This window comes from Scleropages formosus, chromosome 24 (genome assembly GCF_900964775.1).
Source record: "Scleropages formosus chromosome 24, fSclFor1.1, whole genome shotgun sequence".
Classification (NCBI taxonomy): domain Eukaryota; kingdom Metazoa; phylum Chordata; class Actinopteri; order Osteoglossiformes; family Osteoglossidae; genus Scleropages; species Scleropages formosus.
Genome location: NC_041829.1, coordinates 7,343,654 through 7,365,394, shown reverse-complemented (window position 1 = coordinate 7,365,394; position 21,741 = coordinate 7,343,654). Strand labels below are relative to the sequence as shown.

Here is a 21,741-nt window from a genome sequence, read left to right as displayed (position 1 = left end):
AACACGTCCGCGTAAGCACAGCGAGGGCTCAAGGTCGAAAGGTTACAATATCTCAGAGGGCAGAGCAGCTTTCTTACCTTGTCCTTCCTTTGCCGTGCTCCCTCCTCGGCAGTCTGCAGCGCCTTGTAGTAGGAGCTGCGCTCGGCGGTGAAGTGCACCTTGGACAGGGCGTGCTCCACCAGTGCCACCGACAGGTTCACTCCGTCCACGTGCAGCCAGCCGATGAAATTACCCGCCTTGTCCATACCTTCCACCTCTACCTCCACCTGAGGGAGAAAGAAGGGGTTTGGTGAAGTTTGGTATCGTTCAGGAAGCGTGTTTTGGGAGGCGGTTAAGGCTCTCGACGTGGAAGAAGGGAGGACAGGAAGAGCCTAGAAGGGACTGTGGATGCGGTATCTCACTGGGTAATACAACACTGCCACTGAGACACACAGGTGGCTCGATTCCCAGTGTTCAGCATCCAACCACCCCCGCTGATGTGGACCACAAAATGAGGTGTGACGATAACTGTGGTCAGACTCAGGGACATCGATGGACTGTAGAGCACTTTGCAACAAGCAGTAGAAGCACACGGTATGCTGTTCGGTTCTATTGGCTGATAATGGCTGCTGTTACACATCAAACCCACGGCTGAGCTCCACCGTGTCGCAATGCAACGACCAGTCAGCCAACTCTTCCACTGTGCAGTCATCTCAATATTTCAAAAGTTAATCTTTGTGCGCCAATTAATTGATCAGAAACTGAGCCATGACTGATTTTTGACGTGTTCAAACAAAATCTACGGAGAGCTAGAACAGGTCTTTAGCGCAGCACATTTCCCACTGAGAGCCACGTTTTCGTGCTGCGATCTGAGAAGCAAGAAACTCCAATTATTAAAAACAAAACAGTTGTCAAGGAGATCGAACCGAGAGGTTCTCCTTTCTAGTTACTTTCGCGGCATCCGCGATATCTAAGGCAAAACGAAATGCTCTTCTGAGCTCTGACAACGTCCTTCTCTTTGGCCCAACGTCACAACGCGGCCCTTCGGATACACCGTCGCATGGCCCTAAGCCGAGAGCAGCATGCGCCTCTGGCAGATATCCCACCTGAGGGTCCTAGGGCCAGACGAGCGGTAGGACTGGGTACGAGGGGGAGGGGCACCGTATGGCCACAGCGTGTTGGCCTGGTCTAATTGGCAGCAATCGACAAACGTCCCCCCACCACACACATGCGCATGCAGTCAATCCCCTCCTAATCCCTGCAGAGAACACGCGGCACACTGCTGCCCGAGAAGCGGGCAGGGTCTTCCCCGGAACGGTGGGTCCGGGAAACACCGAGGCGCATCTCCTCCGAAGGACTTTGCCGTTCGCTGGCAGGTGATGTGAGCTTTCTACTCGGGCAGGCGCAGCCTCCGGGCCGGGCTCTCATCCGCGGGAAGCGGGCGCTGGATTTGGGACAGGGAATGCCTGCCCTGGGGGGCTTTCGGCACTTGCATCCGCACGACCCATTTACTAGCGGCGGCGCCACGTCTGCTTTCTGAGGCTCGCCTGGAATCGCATTGCCCGGCAGCCCTCTGGTCGGCCTGTGAGAATCTCGCCGGCACGATTTGGATGTTCTCTCTCTCAAAAAACCCACAGGTGCTGGATGCGCCGAGTGCCCGCTGAAGCGCACGCAGCCAGATAAATTAGGCATTCAAAACCTAACTTGTCGCCTCTGTATTAACACACCCTTGGACAACTCTGCGCCTTTACACACCGTTTAGAGGAGTATTCCTACGAGAACATGTTATGTGAAATCACAGTGAGACTTCCGGGGAAAAGGTAAATACATGCACGTGCACACACACAATCCCTCGGCACACAAAAACATCCCGAGTGTGACACAGTGCATTCGAAGAGCTGCCCCAAATTCAGGATAATATTCGCTCAGAAATGGAAACGATGAGGGTCCTCTGTCTTGGAACGAGCGGCTCTGACACAGAAATTACAGCACGGAAGGCCCGAATCAATCTTCCACTGAGGCAGAAAGAGGAATTCGGGGGGCCTGCTGGGCTGGTGGTGCCACAGTCCGGCCGTGCTGTCAGCCGCAATATGGCTGCGGCGGGACACACCCCGTGCCAGTGGAATGGCGCTCCTGCCAACACGGGCGGGAAACACTCCTCCACAGACACATGCTTCTACAGAGGGAGAATATTACTGCTGCACTGCGAGCGAATGAAGTACCACATCCATTTGTATTGTGGTACAAATGCTAATGTGGGTAGCGACGATGAGCCAGCAGAGCTGTTAACATGCGCCGGTACAATGACGAGTGAACACGGTGAGCTACCGTGCTTGTAATCCCACAGCTAAACTGAGCTTAGTGGAATTCCACCATGTTCTCATAGGGAACCACAAATCCTGCCCGTCCCTCTTTAGCTGTTCTTTTTCCACTGTGGACTCTGCCATATACCATATACATACCGCACACATACTCATGTATATTGTTGGACTGCCATTTCCACAGCGACATATTATTCGTTCTTTATTACTTTTTACTACTGCTTACTTTTAATTATGCCTTAATTACTACCCATTATATTATTCGCTGTAGTGCATTCACGTCTTTTCCTTAATTCACTATATTGTTATGTGTCTGCCTTCTCTTACTCTTCTTTCAGTGCTGTGGAAATTTCTGGAATAGCCAGGTCCTCTGTGGAAGGTCTGTTTTATAACTCAGACAGATAAGGGGAGAAGAGGCTATATAAAGAGGATGGGGAAGGGTGGGGGGTGGACCGCAGGCGTGGGCGGCCGTTTGCATTGGGGTAACATCGGGGACATTCTGCAGGACTGCAATACACCATCATTCTTCAACTTATTTGTGCCTCGCTGAGACTCCAAAGACCCTCAGTTTTAAAGAAAAGCACATATGTATTTAGTCCACCTATGAGTAAGTACAGTACATACAAGTACACTCGGCATCCATACACTGAGGTCGAGCATAATGAGAACCCTCCGAAATGCCTTATGAAATAAAAACCTTTTTCATACAATCTAGTGTCACTTTGAGTCCAAGTCTCCTGGAAAACTGTACGAGAGCCACTTTCCCGCAGTGGGCGCAGAGTCAGCGAGGTGCCCTGTGAGGAGGACAGCAGTACATCGCCATAAACAAAGCCCAGAGCAGACTTCCCCATACGGCAGCTACAGCCAGGACTTCTTTTCGCCTCTATGCCAGAGCCGGCATGGGGGACACGCTGGACAAAGGTGAAGGGGATTGTGGGAAGGCATAAAAGCATAGTTAGCTCTTGGCGTGGGAGAAAAGCATGTAGAGATACGGCGAAGGGTTCTGAATGACCCTGCCCTATTCACACCAAGAGAGATCATTCCTCTGCTGCACTTGCCATTCTGAGCACCACAAGACTATAATAATAATAATAATAATAATTACGACTTGGGATCACGATCAAGTGGGTCAGCTGCAAGATACTAAAACGCCAGAAGTATATTTTTGAGCCATGGGTCTTGGTTCTGAACCCAAACCCATCACAACCGCCCACCTGCCCAGATACCCGGTGACACCAGCCCCAAGGGGCTCCGTCCTCTGCAGTCTGAGCCTCTTCCCAGGCACCGCGGAGGCTGCACAAGCACCTCTCTACTCCCATTCCAACGCATCGATGCCCCAAGCCTTCGAAATGTCAAAAGGCAGCGCCACTGTAGTGCTGGCAGCCTGCATCCTCACCAGGAACTTGCACCCTGGCAACACAAATGACATTGTCGCAATGGAGTCCATTACTACATAACAGTCCAAAACAATAAGCCGTGGCTCGAGTGTAGCTCTGATAAAACGCTGCGATTTGCAGCGCCACTTGAAATCTCGCAGGACTCTGATACAGGGTTCCGTGCTACACATTACTCCATATAGAGCCATTTATTGTAAGCAAAGAGAGAAGAAATATAGCGAAGCGTTAAACCTTTCCTGCTTTAAGGGATTAGGCAAACCAGAGCTGAGAGACACTTATTAGATTTGAGCAAAGGAAACAGTAAATTACAGAAAATACAGTTAAGAGCTTCTCAGCAAAGAAAAACTTGCCTACTAATCATAGTGTTTTATGATGGCAAAATTCCACCTGAATTAATTAATTTTTCACCCCCTCCAAATTTACACGCAGACTGTTTTTTGGCTCACGGATTTTACAAGTAGCAATATTCCAATTATGCAATTGCTACAGTCCTCTTTGAACGGAATGAACTTTGCAACTCATATATTATTCTATTATACATTCCTCCATGGTTCACAATTTAATTCTACAAATGAAAGAGCTGGAGGAGCAAACATGATACAAGATAATTGGATACGAGTCAATGTGCACCGCAAACAAAAAAAATATAAAAACTTAACACAAATCAGAATCTCTGTGGGGATATTATGACAGTATTGATTAAGTGCTTAAGTGCCCCCCCCATTGCTTTGTTTGTAACATCAATGATGACAATAAAAAAAATACAATCCTCCACAGCAGACCCATCCTGTCTAGTAGTGTGGAATCAGACATGTAAGCTGTGTGTGTTCCAATGTCTATGGTTATGTAGCACCATGGTAACGACGCTAACGCCACGGTCTTTCCTGCTGACGTTCAGCGTCTAGGGTGGTGCGACAGGCCGTGGGGGGGCACTCAGACACCAAGAGGAAAACAGATGTGGCGTGTTCACTCCTCAATTACTGTGAACTCAGAGCCAGTGGCTCTTCAACTGATACACCCAAAAAGGCCCTGAATGCAGCTCACGTTTGCACCGACTTTCCTTCCCAAGGATATTATTAATAGTTTATTCATTTAACTGATACTTCTCTCCACAGCAACTTACAGTGTTAAGCTTCTTACACAGATTTAACCATTTACATAGCAGGGTAATTTTTACTGTATCAATTCAGGGTATGTACGTCGACCAACAGCAGCACTACAGAAGAAGGTGGGATCTGAACCTGGGACCTTCAAGGACAAGGCTGGAGCTCTGCTACATTAGGTACTGTTAAGAAAACAATCTTTTTACCTTTACACATCATCCACAGACATAACATTGTAAATAACACTGGAGTGAAATGAAGTAAAATTCTGTGATGTGACATTTCGCCCATGGGGAGCATGCTGTATTCGAAAAGCACTTGGCACCCACATACTGTACTGGTTATTACTTATTAAATGAATCACTTAGTTTTACACATTTATACAGCTCAGTATTTTTACTGCATCAGTTCAGAATAAGTACCTTGGCTGAGTGGTACTACAGCAGGAGGTGGGATTCAAACCTGAATCCTTTGAGTGCCTTGCAGTAGCTCTGACCACTACGCCACCTGCTGACCCCATTTAATCCCAACATTTTACTCTGGCAGGGGATGCTTTTACGCACCAGGACAACGGGTTGCCTGCTGTATGCTTTGGAGTTTAAAAAGCAACACGAGAAACTAAGAGCGCTTCCTGGAGTTGCCCCTTTGCAGGAAGAGCGAAATCTAAAGTGGCAAGTCGCTGCGAACTGAGCGCGGAGCCATTCAGGGGCGGCGGCTGCACGGCTCACGAGATCAAACAAGAACTGGCAATGATGCGAAGGGTGGTGCGGGTAGCCCTGCTCACACACGTCTGGTAGACGCCCAGAAGAACATTGCCAACCCACTGTCCCGTCACCTGAACGTGGCGTGAATTTCACCCAAAATGACAGAGAGGGTCCTAAGCAGGCTCTGATGCAGAGTCACTCCTTGGGAGGAGGGTTCCAGATGGAACCCTCCAGATGCTCCAAACAAGGACGAGCTGACAAGTACAACACACACACTTTTTTTTTTTTTTTTTTTTAAAAAACCCCGCAGCGTAACAAAGGACCCACTGCCTGAACGCACAAGTAGAAATGGAAACTGCTCTCAAAAAAGCCTTCAACAAAATAAATTCAGGTGGTTCCCGCACTGGGCCTGTGGCTTTGCTACAGCAAATAAACATGCGGCACAGAAAGTCAGTGTTATTTACAGTCATCGCTCAGACACGGAGGTAATTCAGGCTTCCTAAATCATACATGAGAAATGTTTACTGCTGGCATTTAGAGTCACTTAAAAACAATACGAGACGTATTCCATCTTAATGACGATCTTCGCCTTTCTTTTTGATGATGTCTTAATGAGACACCTCTCACTTTAAAGAAATGCCCCACTGTGCGCCGAAAACCTTGACACTTAATGGATTTTGTGGCACCGGCTTCAATACCGTGTTGCTTCTGATCGTGATTATCAGCAAAAGAAGCATTTACAGGACTTAATTCCCCTCGTTAACACTAATAGAAAACAGGAATATGATTATGAAGCAGACATTAAAGACAAGCTCATTCATTTTACACCCTCTACAATTAAAGACAATCCGAAAAACAGTAAATACCTGCCTGGAAAACACACAACTTTACAGCACTGGTGGTCCTCGAATTATGATATACGCGTGACTTATGGTGTATCTGTCTCCCATGACATTGCTCCATGTGCTCTACAGTAACATCGACTGGCTCCATATATCTTATTGTTTGGGTGTCCAGCAGCAACTTTGTTTTGATTCTTTTCAGAAAACAGGTTTAGAATTCAAAGTGAAAATAATGATAATATAGAATATAATATAGCATTACATATGTTATCAATCTGTGAAACTAGTGGGGAAAAAAGCCCGTTATAGAAGGTAGCATTCACGTAACCTCTTTACATATCCCTGCGGTTCATGTAAAATAAGGGGATTTTCCACAGAGTCATTGAATCGAAACTGCATCAAGATTCATGTTACAATAATGAATATTTTCTCATTACAGTTATTAAAATTGGCCAGAAAAGTGATAAAACTTTGAGAAAGAAGTTTTAAATGCCAAGTGTAACAAGGCTTATTTTTCCGAAATGTTAGTGATAAAATTGGACCCTCATGCAATGACGCTCATTGGGGAATTTGTCCAATTTGGCAACGGCGGTCTCCTCTCTTGTGCACGTCCCAATTTGCAGAAGAACAAAACACCTCCATGTGAATCGCAAATGGGAGTCAGGGGTGGACACACAGGCCTTCATGTCCCATTAATTTTCACGTAAAAAGCTGAAATGTAACGGTTAGTTAACCCAGTGCCAGAGAGGTCTTAATTATATATTGTTTTACACTATATCTGGCTTTATAATAAAAAGAAAGATTAAGACCCAGAGAGAAAGACAGACTATTTTTTTTTTAATTACAGCCACTCAATGCCGGATGACCATTTAAACCACTGACTGGTATCCCTATATACAGCATAGCATATGAATTAGGTTGCTAGATATGTTGCATACTGCACAAATCAAATAAAATGAAGCGAGTATGATGATAATCATAGTGATCTGAGAAGGGTATTCTTAATGCGTTAATGTGTTAAAGTATCATTAGCTCTAGTGAAAATGTGAAATGTTACCACAACAGTGCGATGGAAAAGCACACCGGTGATATTACGGTATCAGCAAATATATTTTATCTATCTGTTCATTATTCATCCATGGACATACATACATATCCCAATATACCAGTACACACACCAACAATCTATTGTTGTACTACTTTGGCGTTACAACTGTCACAGTGGCAGGGAGTGTGTGCGAGTGAGTGAACCTGCAGTGTTTGAAAGCCGGTAGATATTTCTGTGTAAAGCTGGGAGTAAATCCTACAAACGGAGGCAGGGGAGGGAGGAACAGAAGTCGGCCTGTAGAGCTGTCAGAGCTGAACTCAGCACAGGATGCATTCCAATTTTCCCCGGAATACAAATAGCCATCTTCAAACGTAGCCCGTCACTTATTTTATGCCATCCTGTATTGATTCCCCCCCCTCCAGCTTCCCATTACTGCAACCCATACCGCGTTATCTTTCACACACTGAGCTGTTTAAGGGGAGGAGGTTAGAAGAAAAACCTTAACAGGGCTACCGGAAAATCACCCACCGGTGTGTGTGTGTGTGTGTGTGTGTGTGTGTGTGTGTGTTTTTCTGAGAATTGTGATCCATTCCTCATTTTTAAACAAAACCACATGTACTTCTAACGTGAACAAAATGCCGATGCACATTTAAGCGTTATTAATTCAGACATTCTCTACAGCAGATTCACCGCTAAATGCTAAGGTTGACGGCACCGTGGTAAGAGCGACATAATGAGCTGAAAGCCTCTCGAGCGGCACTTCTTAACCTTTTCTAGGCCATGGACCCCTTTAACATTCTGATGAATGCTAAGGACCCCCTGCCAGAAAAATGTCCATAAATAAATCCTGAGGAAGCTCTGCAGTTGGTGTGCTGCACTGCAACCTGATTACCTTCACTCACACTCAATTATGCCATGTGTTTATTTATTAAGACACAGTATTATGCTCAAAGTTAAATGGTATTATTTTAAACGAAAGCCTGTGCTTCACAGACCCAGCAAAGTCCATCCGCGAACCTTCAAGGGGCCCTCGGACCCCCGGCAAAGAACACCTGCTTTAATGGAAAGAATCAAAGGGAATTCAGTAGCAGGAAACAAGTGCCTGTTTTCTCCTCATCTGACCGCTCCCTCGAGCAGAGAGGGAGCAGAGAAACCATCCATCGCCCTGCAGGTCATTGCACAGAATTAGCCGCAAGACAAACTGGGAAATTATTACCGAGGGAAGCGCGTGGAACGGCAGTACGCAGACTGCGCAGGATGGGATTAAAGCGAAATACGAAATGAACCATCGAGAGACGAGACTCGAATGAGGGAGAGCTGATAGGAGTGCACCCAGCGACTGGGCTTCTCCATGGCACCTTCGCTGCAGTTTGCGCTCAAAATGATGCTCGGAAAAACAAAAAGCCAAACTGGATGAGCTGCTGAAAATGCGTCTGCCTCTTAGCTCACCGAACCTGTGAAAGGATAAACGTTTAACAGGGTCTGGGTAGAATGCCACAAATCTCACACTGACTGAGGGCCTCATGAAAAGATTCCTTACAAGTCCCACCTTTAAATTTCACCTGTCCAGTAAGGAGCAGGGCAAAACAACCTCAGTTCATAACCATCATGATACAACTGGCACACCCATCAGTTGATCTTTCTGAAGGCAATACATTAGGTTCTGGGTCATCAAGTTCAATGAAGTCACCTGGGAAGGCATATATTATTGCACAATGAAACCGGCAACCCATGGGAGTCCTCAACTGCATGGTTCAGTGTACCACAAAGAGATTACCTTATTTTTACACCCAGCAAATCATATAACGGTGAGCCGTACAACAAAAAAGCACTGCAACAGCTTCGGAAAAGATATACTTTCTTTCACAGAAGGCTAATTATTCAGGTCAGGCTCAATTATGTCCGCTGTACAATCACCTTGGTTCCACAATGGGTGGAAAAAAGACTCTTAGGTATATAGCATAGGAACGCCAGTCTCCTCTGCCCGCATGTCACTTCAGCATTGAGGCCCAGTGCAACACAGGCTGGTATAAAGACTGTAAGACCGGTATAAAGACAGTTTGATAACAAGGCCACTGTAATAGTGACCCCTGAATTCAAGAACTCAGTTTAAATTTAGAAAAGTCAGAAAAGGATGTGGTCATTAGCGACGTATTTATAATTTAAAAAGAGGGTAACAGAACACTCACCTGTGAAGCACTTCAAAATGAAAACAGAGCTGTGCAAAACACAAGCTGTCCAGGAACGTATTTTAAAAAATTGCTTCCTTCAAAGCACAGCAAGATACAAATAATCTTCTTACAATCTTGTAATTAAAAATAGAAAAATCTTTTGTTACAAATACTATATGTTTATGTTCTCATTGTAGTACAGAAACAATACCCTTTATGTGGGTGTGACTAAATTTTAGGTGACATTTTTCATCCTGGAAGTAATATTTTTTCATAGGACATAACTCGACGCACCTCAAAATAGGAATATGACAGAGAATTTCACAGGACAAATTAACCTTGATATGTGACAAAAGGCTGTTTTTTTAAATATTAGAATCTAACTTAACATTAAGCGAGGTAAGAAAATTGGGTTTGTCCTTCTGACAAACATTTACACAAACACGAAAAGCACATGAGCACCTCCATCCAAAAAAATCTCATTTTCAGTCTCTGAAAATCTTTACCATGCAGAGAACGAGAGTGCTGCAAATGCCACCGTGTGCAAACTCACTTAGAGAGCTGCCCGATCAATGTATGTGTCCTGCTAATTACCGCTCTTCTCACTCAGCACGGTGCAACGCGGCGCAATGGGGGCCCTGACAAGGCGCGGCGAGTTAGTGGTGTCCGAACAAAAAAAAAGCCATTTTTCAAAGCTGTTTCGAACGCATCAGATGATACAGTGCATAATAAAGACTGGCAGCTCAAGTGAAAAGACAGCGATGGCTCTGAGCAGCCTCTCAGCACCGGCCTGTTGGGATAACATCCGTTATCAATGTCCGTTAACGGACAGGCAGCAAGGTGCTCGGCTACTCAGGTGTCGGAGCATCCGTGTCCTCACGCTGACCGGCAGCTATCCTTGCCGACAACCACAAAGCCGGACCAAGGACTTCTGTCGCCATGCCGACAGCCATTGACGGGGTGCCATTTTTCCCACATTGATTTTCAGGGCTTTTAGCCTCGCGCCCTGCTTTCCAGGAAAAGTGTCTACAACACCAGTGCTAAGCCAAAGGACACAGCAAGAGCAGAAGCAATGAATAGTCAGCATTTTTCTCATTCCCTAACACTCTGTATGGATATAGGGTTGGAGCACAGAAATTATTTCACCCCAGTGCGGTATATTGCATCACTCCATTGCATTTTACAACTGGGAAGAGCCTTAACGGCATAGAGATAGGTGTGAGATTACAGATGACCCCGGTGGTTCCACTCCGCTGGCTTTGCACTACTGCGGTGTTCCACAAGCGCCCAGGTACAGCAGTGTGGAAAGTGCTCACAAACTGAAGACTTCAGAAACCAGGAAAGCTGATGCTACTACTTCAACGCCTTGACAGATAGCCACGAGCCAACTGTGGGCACCTGGTCTCAGGTCTAGTATCCGTGTCAGTAACCTTAATTAACATACTTTCCTCTTCCTTCTCTTGTACTTCACGGGGCCTTGATTACCAGCACACCTTGCTCCCGCAGCTTTTACCGGCTGCATTGCTTAGCGGACGATAATGGAGTTTGCACAAAAAAACAAATTGGCTCATTTATGGAGAGGGGGCGTGTAGACAGCTTATCTTTCACTTTCAGCAGCAATAATGGCATAACAAAAAAGGTATAAACAAGGTGTGCAGCAGATCTGCATCCTGGAATTAGATTTTAATGATTTTCATATTCGCAACCCCAGGGATTTGCTTTTTTGCAAGCCTTTTAAATCTGTATTGAGATGATATGATGCAGACAGTGGAATGATTTATTGGGAGGGTGGAGGGGTAACTATAATACAAGAGACAAATGATACTTGGAAATGTTTGATGGATTTTGCTCGAATGATGTGCATATTATATGAAGACTTGACCAAAGCCTAGAAGGTCTACTCTGTCCGTGAATCTAAGGTAAAACCAACCTGGTGTGGAAACAGTGATGCTGGAACAGCAGTTTCCTCTACTTCTGCTTATCAGTGATCATCTTTCAGCATAAAAATCAACGGAGAAAAAAGGCAAAAAGAAGGTGCAAAACACACAGATAATGGCATTTCAAAGCAAACAGCACTGCAATGATAATAAATGTTCCAGTGATCTTCCCCAGGTACAACTTCAAATGGTTCACTTATTTTTATTTTTTAAGGAAATTCAATCAGTGCTGTTACAATTAATGCTACAGCTATGCCACGTATAACACACGGCTGGGGTGACGGTGCAATTTCAAAAGCACTGTTGAGCATTTATCACTGTTCGACTCCAGCAGGAACAAATCCTCCTGGACAATGGCCCTGTGGAGGCTTATAAAATCACACTTGGAGATAAGACAAAACATGCTCTCATATATCACAGCTCCATGGAGGGACATGCTATTGCCTCTGATGAAGTGCATTGAGGGGGTGATAACATTTATATACATCTTCCAGTAGTATTGCAATATGGGGGGGGGGTATTACCTGCCCACAATTTCTGAGGCAAATCATTTTAACTGAGCTGTGTGTTAAAATGCGTGGCCTGCAGATTTGCAAACTGACGGCTGAATATGACAAATGAAACATCAATATAATTATGCATTTAAAAAAGCATATGTATACAGGGCATAAACAAATGGAATAAAAATGGATTTTTAAACACGGTGGGGATTTTCTTATGTCTCCAGTCAAATTAGCTTCCCCCACGTGTTTTTGCTTAGGCGTGGAATCCCATAATCCCCTGTTCATTACAGCACACTCTAATTAAAACAGAGATATTTCTCCCTGCAGGTCAAGCAAAAATATCCAAAATATGTCAATTCACCAAATGTTCATCTTTGATGACAATAACGATGCAGAGATACTTTGCTGGAGAAAACAAAACCCAATATACTCTGGATGCATCACATGCTGAAGCACCAGGACCACGCAGCTGCTATAACATGCACCTCTTCAAAGACACGACAAGGAGAAGGCACTGTACGGAAAGATTTTATTCTGTTTGTTTATATACACAGGGGTCTGAAAAACTATCACATGCTAAAAAAGACAAACTTGAAGGCAATGAGGAAAAATGCTAATCTTTGCCTGTGTCAGTCCAACGTCTGTGCCAACTGAGCGTGGTTCAGGGGAGGATTATCTTTTCCAGTTTTAAGTCAGTCTGGAGTTTTGTTTTTTCTCCTCCGTTGCCATTTTAGATTTATTTATTTATGAGATGCTTTTCTCCAAAACAACTTCCAACGAACTCTATGTAGTGTTATCAGCCCACACATCGTATTCACCGTGGTGACTTACACTGCTAGACACACTACTTACAATGGGTCACTCATCCATACATCAGTGGAACACACTCTCTCTGTCACTCACACACTACGGGTGAACCTCAACAGCATGTCTTTGGACTGTGGGAGGAAACCAGAGCATCTGGAGGAAACCCATGCAGACACGGGGAGAACATGCAAACTCCATGCAGACTGAGTGTGGATCGAACACACGTTCTCTTGCACCACCCAGGTGCTGTGAGGCAGCAGTGCTACTCACTGTGCCGCCATTTTGCCACTTTACCACCGTAAACTACTTTGCTGATCACCCTCTTTTATTTAACTCAGTATTTATTAACTTAACTCTTTGCTTTTGTCATTATCTTAGTTCTTGCTTTCGTATGCCTGCTGCAAATGTAGTGTGTGATGGTTTGTTATTCAGTTTACCTGTAACCCGTGAAAGCTCTCAAAAGTCAATCTTGAGGGTAGATCACAAAATAAGAATAAGCCTCTATTACACTATGTAAGTACCCTCTGTCATGGCCACAGATGCTTCACTATTGTACTACAAATACCTCCTTGCAGTGGCCCAGTGACTCTGAAAGCTCTGAATTAGGATTTGCTCGCTGGCACAGGAACGGGGGCGAGGGAAGGACACAACAAGATAATAATAATTATGACAACGAGAATAAATTTAAAGTAAAAGCAAAAACATGCCTTTCAGGTATTTACAGTTGTGTGAATCTCTGACCAAACCAATAAATGTTGACACAAACCGGTATAAATCAGCGAGAATGTTTCCTATAAACATTTACAACTGTTTTATAAAGACTCTGGGTATCTCTCTCATGGCTCAGAGACAGCTCTTATTTCACAAGTGTGTAATACTCACACTGCCCCTTACTGTAGGTATGGATGGCAACCTTTACCTCTGCCACAATTATCGTGAGCGTGGCTCAATGCGCACAACCCTGCACGGTCACTCAACACGTGGCATCTCTGCATGAATGCCCTCAAGGTGCACACATCTGCACGTGCCGTGCATCTTCTTGTGTTACAGTCAGAGAACACACACACACACACATACACACACGGCTCTGTACTGGGGAGAAACAAAGGGCAAGAAAAGGAGCTTATTTCTGCAGGCAAGACAAGAACCTCCACAAAACCCTTCTACTAGATTTGTAGCACTGGAAACCTGTGTCAATGGTGTCATGTGTGAACTTAAAAACAAATAAAAAATAAATAAAAAACACACATTACACCTACAGTAGCAGATACAACGTCTGGTATCGGAGCACAAATGCTCAGACAGAAGACGGTCAAACACCTTCGTCAACAGTCACAGACCGAAAGGCCTTCGACGGAAGAATAAAAGTTACCATTTTGCTGAACATAACAGGAATTTGAGGACGAATACACAAACAGCATTTGACATTTGTATAAATGCTGCGAGGCAGCATCTGAAAACAGCCTACATGCTTCCGAACAGTGAAGACACACCCTGCTCAATGGACTATACTTAACCTCAATATATCTAACAAACAGTTTATTAAACCGCAACGTGTAAGAGGTCAAACAAAAAAAAAATTACCGACAAGTTCGGCTCCAGTAGCAAGGCAGAAGGAACCCACAACACACCACAGCAGCTTCACCACATTTTAAGGTGCAGCAAAAGGGATGCTTACCATTATTATTATTATGAAAATTCTGCTTTGTGATCTCATCTTCACAACTCAAACCTTCTGAGACCGTGTGTGACGACCACAGCAGGACAAGGAATTATGCAAACAGAGCCTTGAACGGGTAATGATGAACCTTTCTGTAAAGGAGGTTTACATCTAACATAACAATGGGCAGCAAACTGCGCTGACCTCCACACAGCTGGCAGAAGGCCTTGACAGACAGAGCCCCGGACAATTTGAAATCTGCTTCGATAAAACCATTTCCAGCTGAATCCTAATAAAAAAGAAAATAAAACAACTTATTGCTTTATTCACTGACAGCTCAGAACACAGACCAAATGATGCCATAGCGATGCTGAAGCCAAGCTTTTAAAAGGCTCTTTCCATTGGTCATAAAAACACAGAGCAGATAGCGATTCATCACCTGTGTATCAGAAGTTGCACCGGCTGGCAGACCAAAAGAGACGAGGCCTTTCCTCCCAAACGAGCGCTATGCTGCGACGAGTCAAATTGTACCGATTTTCCGATAAAGTGCGGACGTGGCGATTGTGCATAAAGGCCCTTTGAAAAGAGCAGGCTGAAAAAGCGGTGATCCGCTGCCATGTTCATTTCTTCGCACCATTGACTCGGGTGTGGGATGAGCAAACTGTATCAGGCTAGTTATTAAAATCAATAGCAATAACTGCAAGCGCTCTTTGTTCAGAGTCACTTTCAAGTCAATCAATGGATATGAAATTACACTTTAAATGTAAAATTTAATTCCCGCCTTAAAGAAGGGGATTAGAATTTCAGATTACAATTTCAAACAGAAACAAATCAATCAGTGTCTCAACAGTAAGGTTGCATATATACATTTTATACATACATGTGTTTATAAATGAATATATATATATATATATATATATATATATATATATATATATATATATATATATATATATATATATTATATGCCACACATACATACGCCATACTTATTAATTATGCCTCAGTTTGTCGGTTGACCACTGTAGTTTGAAAACAGCACTGCATAAATTATCACATACAAACATGTCTTCGTGGGAAAATTCAAATATATTCACACGTATTTTGAGATAATGTATATTTATTACCGTGCTTTTCATCTCGGGCTTTCAGAAGTCGTATCAGGCGACGTCACGAAGATTATCACGCCATGTACTATACCATGCTGTACTTGTACCACCTCAAACAAGGAGCAAGTGTCAACTATCTGGAAGAAACAGAAGTATAAGTGGGGTTGCCGGCAACCTGACTGCATGACACCAGGGGAGAAGGACTTCTCAAGGGGAAGAAATTGGTTGCGAGTTCTGGCCCTCAGCCTCCGCTGACCTACACCGCAAACCAAGTGCCGCTCCAGAGGCCCATTCCCTAGGGTTGGTAGGGTCCGGTCTGAACTGGATGTCTCACTTCGAGCACACGACGGACCGCCTTTGTGGCATATGATGGTTCACCTTCCTTCTCAGTTATGGATTCGCAGAGGAGCTGGTGATAGAGAGGAGCACTTGACGGGGCTTGCCGACGCACCGCTCGCCCCGCCAGGCGTACCTAAGCCCCTCAAGCGCCGGACGGTTAAAGCCTTTCCTTCAGAAACACCAGCAGAGCACTGGAAAATAAGGGCAAGCTTCAAAAGAGCATAAAAATGAAAAGGCAAGAGAAGGAATCGGGCAAGAAGGAGACGGGAGCGTGTGTGTGTATGTCTCAAGGGGGGGATATTTTTCCAGGTTTACAGATATGCAGATGCTGCCTAGGTGGTGATACAAACTGCAACTCCCATCAGAAGAGGGGAGTGCAGAATAGATGAACACACACACACAGACACACATCTACAGTAACCTGCAGCATTAGCACAGAGGTGGACTATGATGGACGGGTGTCTGAAATGGAGACAAACACGAATGCTGCGTCACTGCAATATGTTAAAGGTGGAAAGCAGACTTGCATTAAACGTGTGTAAACTGAAATGCGCATGGACACACAGGGTCAAAGGTCACTGTAGAACCACTTGGCCCGCTACGGTGGCATGCGTTGACTGGGCCGCGGTGAAAGTCGCCCGCGAACCTCCGGGCGAGGAGCGGCTGGAGGATTCCCGGCTCACGCGTTGCCCAGAACAAAACGATGGCGAAATTAATTGGGCTGAATTAATGCGCGCCCGATAACGGCGCCGCTATCAGAGGACGGACGATATCCGCAGGCTCCTCAAAGAGCGCCGCTTCACACCGGGAGCGATAGCGTCCCCGGCGCCTGTCGTCTCTACTCCAAAAACAGGCCACCGCTGATAAGCGTCGCGGGGTCAACCCTCCTATCAGATGCTCACACTGCTGATGCGCCAATTATGTCTCATGAAGACGCCGTTAATAAATTGCCTCTTTGACGCAAAGCTCAGGTGACAACACACAGCTCAAGGGTGTGAGAGGGAGAGAGGAAGGGAGGGTGAGAGGGTGGTCAGAGTAAGCTTGAGTGCGAATCGCTGATAACTTCTCTCTGTCCTTCACAGGGTGCTCCCACATTACACACTTTTACATGAACAGCACATTAGAGTAACACTCCTGAGTGTAACTAATCGTTTAACTTTTCACAACATAACCCGTCTGATTGTTCAGGAAAACATTACATTTTCGGGTTATTGAATTAAAAAGTCCACGTGACCCATCGGACACATGGCTCAAACCATGGGTGATACTGGGCTCTTGTCCCCCTCCTGTTTCTGTTTTAGTCACTATTCCTGAACTTCGCATCCCCACACTTACATTTAATTTTTTTTGCTATTATCTGAGCACCAGTTCTTTTTTATTGACCTTCTCCTATATTCACTCTCTTCTTCTTTCTCCTCCCTCTCCTATTTCTGATTTTAGTGTCTGTTTTTGTGCAAATATACTCATACTGTTATTACTAATTCTATTATTATTTTCAATATTATAATGGTTCAGTGTGGTTAGAGGTAACGGTTGAGAAAGGTATTTGAATATGAACATCCAGGGAAATTAAAAGTATGATAAAAATGTTTGGGGGGGCCCCGGACTATTGACAGCGGTGGAGTTTCAAAGAGGATATAAACCCTTTATTCATAATGGCACTTAAGACACTTTGTAACTGTAAGGGGAATAACATGCAGGAAGAGCTTTTATCTTTGTTAACTGTAAGGCAGTGATGTCGATTCTGAAATATTAGGTAATTTTTAAACTTATATGAAAATTTTAAAATGCTGTTCATGCATGAAGGCGAGGTTCGAAGTAGAACAACTGAATACAAATTGTGGAATCCTGGCTGTTGAGCAACATTTTTCACACACACATATTGTGCCGGCTTTTCTGTGTGTGTGTGTGTGTGTGTGTGTGTGTGTGTGTGTGTGTGTGTGTGTGTGTGTGTGTGTGAGAGAGAGAGAGAGAGAGAGAGAGGTGGAGAGAATGAGCAATGATGTAAAAAGTGCATTTAGGACTGTCAACATGCCTGTTAGCCCCAACACGCAACATGGGGAGGTGTTCAACACCTACACGAGAAGCGGCACTCAAAGGAGACGAGGCACACGGGCGTCTCCCTACGGCAGCCGTGTGTCACCAGAGGGAAGCGTTCCTAAGTGGGTGAAGGAGCGCGCGAGGAGCTCAATATTCTTACGTCGAGAGCAAAGTCTGAGTGTGAGAGGTGTAGAGAAAGGCCCCGTCATCTATCACGTCTCCAGGGGTCATTGCACTCCAGGTCGAGCACAGGAAGCACCTGCTGAAGAACTGGGAGAGCAGTGCACAGAATTCCTGACGAACACCACCGCACACCCCCACGAGGGTACATGGGCCACAGTCAATGCAGTAAAGGCAAAGACAACTCTGAACGACCTCTGGAGTGGTTTTTGTGGTAAAGGAGGGTAGGTAAGAGGCCCACCACTGCCTTCTTCCGCGTACGGGACTGTGGGAAGAAACCAATGCAAACACGGGGAGAACATGCAAACTCCAGTCTGAGCTGGATTTGGATCTACATCTGAACCCACAACCCAGGAGCTGTAAAGCACCAGTGCTACCTGCTGTTTTGCCATACCCTTCCCTCATCTTCCACAAACCTTCTGATCCGCAAAACACCACCGGGGGCTTCAAATGAAATTGTGCATTACAGGTAAACCTGTTGACACTATTTATAGAGTATTTGGACAAGTAGCTGATTGGGAGTAGACAGACAGGTGCTACCAAAGACAAAGACGACAATGCCACCCAACCAGCGGAATGAGTAAGATGGCACCGTACGCTCATAACACGCGCGTAAACTCTTGCTGATTCTACCATGTTACACTAGATGTCTAGCAAAGGTTTGTGACAGTCAGCGATACATGCCACTTGGACATGGTGCTGAAAGTGTTAACCGCCGACGGCGCCACCAGTTTCCCGTTCCCCTTCCCAACTTGGAGGGAAGAGAAATTACGAAGATGGATTCATCAGATAGCTCAAGTTAAAGTCATTCCCTACAGTCCAAGTTAAGCCATTTCACGCAGCAGCCAGGGGGGCGGAGAGCCGTGATTCAACAGTCTAACAATGCGGCAAGGCATTGCGGAACCTGTGGCCGGTTTCCATAGAAACAATGCTAACTGGGATCAGAGGCAGCAAAACAAAGTAGAAACCTTTAAATGACTTAGTGGCTTGTGACTAGTGCAACATGACTTGAGCACATGAGCAGATACCTCGACGTGTAAAACGTGCGGATTAAGGAATTAAGAGTTTCACCCCACCCCGACCTTCTTGAATATTTTAGTCTTTTTGGCCATTTGTAAATCACAGAATACGAATGCGTGTGATTATTGGCAATGCCTTCAGCACCGCAAGCAGGAAATAACAGTAGCGCCCTAAAAATAATCTGGTAGCCCAGGTGTGAATGTGTATAAATTACCGCGGCAAATGTGCAGCTGTCTCTTTAGTTTTCATCTTGTGATGAATTTAGACGAAAAAATCTGATCCTTTATTAATGAAGCCTGGGGGTAATTTACAGAAATAATTTAAATCTAAGTTAAAATAATAAAAGTAACAAGAAATACGTGCATACATATAGTATAAGAGACAACAATAAGTGGAACTGATGAAAGGAAGCGGCATTTCCGGGATGCTGATGCGGAAGAGGGCAGCCCTGCTGGGTCACGTGCGGCACCAACTCACTGCAGGCCTTTCACATTCATCTATGCAAATGAGTTGGGGCAGAGGAAGTGGGGGGGAGGGGGAGGGGTTCTATTAAGTGGCACGCATTCTCCCCCTCATGTTTAAGAAGCTGCAGAAGGCGGGTTTCCACTGCAGGGGGTGGTCCTCCACATGGAAGCCATTTTTGACATGCTAAAGAGCACTCAGCAGGGGGGTCATCACCCAGACGCTGCTGCTCCTGGTCATCACAACGGCGCTCCACCTCTACCAGGCATGTAAAAAGGTGCACTGAAGCGCAGCGGGTGTGAACACACACACACACACACACACACACACACACACACACACAAGTTCGGACATTTGAGCATCATGCCATGTCAGCTACGGTCCACACAGTGTTGTCACCAATGGTGGTTTACACCAAAATGAAGTGACCTTTATTACGGCTGTTAGTAAGTTACCACGGTAGTGCATGCCTTACCTATCATTCATGTTACATTAGGGATAACTGCATTTCTGGAGCTACTTATTTATCTGACGCTTTTCTCCAAAGGGCTTCCAGTCTTAAGCTACTTAGTGATTTACCCAGGTACACAGAATGGTAATTTTTACTGTATCGGTTCAAGGAAAAGGACTTTGATAAGGGGCGTTGTAGCATGAGATTTCATCGGATTTCTTCCAGGGGCCCTTTGAGCACACGGCAGTGGCTCTAACCACTGCACCACCTGCTGTTCACAAGGCCTTTCATTCCTTCAGGTCCAGGGTACCCATGAAAGTAAGGAGAAGTTAGAGCTGTTCTCTTGCAATTAGAGGACTGTCTTCTGAATGCCACCTCTTGAGCAAGGTACCTACCCTGAGACTGCTACCGATGTCTGTTTACCCTGACCCGAAAGAGTAAAAATGAAGTAAAATAAAAGTAAAAATTACTGTACAAATAGATAATCACACTAAGCAGCTTAACACTACCATAAGTCACTTAGAAAAGCATCAATGAAATTATTATTAATAATAAAGTGGGGAATGACCCAGCACACGAAACCGCATGCTTCACGCTGATCTCGGGCTCTTGGGAGCTTCCTACAGAGCATCCAACTCCAGGAGGCTGCAGGTTTGCTGTCCACCAACATGGACCCACAGTGCTGGGCTCACGTCCCACACCAGCGCACAGAATCTCTGCTCAGATTTCATGCCAGCACACACATATGCACTTTCTGCTCAGGGTGGTGGGGGTTGGGCTTCATCGGCACAGAGATGGCAACGGCTCTTTATATAATTTATCATAACCGGCTTCCTCCGCCTTCACTGCGTACTGTGCATCCTGCATTATACACACGTCACATTGCGTGTCGCAACAGCAGGACACCTCAGAGGACACCCTGTATCGAGACGCATGTCCAGGAGAGCGCATCTTGTTGCTGAGCAACGTGCAATTAAGACTGCCGGCAACACCATTTACCATGGTATAACATGCCTTACTGATGATCCGCACTACAATGGAGTAACTTATCTGCCTCTTTTCAAGGTGACTTACAGTTCTAAGCTACTTACAGTCATTTACCCATTTGTACAGCAGAGTGATTTTTACTGTGTGAATTCAGGGTAAGTACCTTGATTGGGGGTACTACAGAAAGAGGTGGGATTTGAACCTGGGTCCTTTGAGGGCAAGTACTTTGAGGAAAAACATCAGCTAAATGAAACAACAACAGTGGTAGTAATGATAATAACATTGTGCGACTCCCTGGAATGACCAAACTTTCTGTGCGAGGATGTATAACGGCGCGTGTCCGAAATAGATTCCTGTTCCCTGGGAGGCCCCTGCTGCCGTCAGCAGGTCGCAGCGTTTCACGCGCCGTTCCACCCCACTAGCGTTCCCACAGAGCGCAGCGCTCGCTACGCTGGGGAAGCTCAGCCCTTCCTAAGGTGGACGGCTGCCTGTGAGAAACGTCATCAAGCAAACAGTGCCGGTTGAGGAGCTGACGTACTGTGCTGGTCAGCACCAGTGCCCCCTGCTAAGGCAGGGTCTGGGTGGGACAGGTGTGAGCTCTGTGGACTCCAGTAAGAAAGGCTGGTTTACACCATGTAGTCTATATAAGTGTAATTGAAATCCAAACAATTATCATCTCCC

General features: G+C 45.3%; 1 protein-coding gene across 1 annotated transcript in view; it reads right to left on the bottom strand.

Annotated features, from left to right (window-relative positions):
• snd1 (staphylococcal nuclease and tudor domain containing 1) overlaps nt 1-21,741 on the bottom strand; it is a 172,342-nt gene that overhangs the window by 53,981 nt on the left and 96,620 nt on the right. Inside the window, exon 17 of the mRNA XM_029248955.1 lies at nt 78-266. Coding sequence (XP_029104788.1) covers nt 78-266 — 189 coding nt within the window. The remainder of the gene's footprint in view (nt 1-77; nt 267-21,741) is intronic.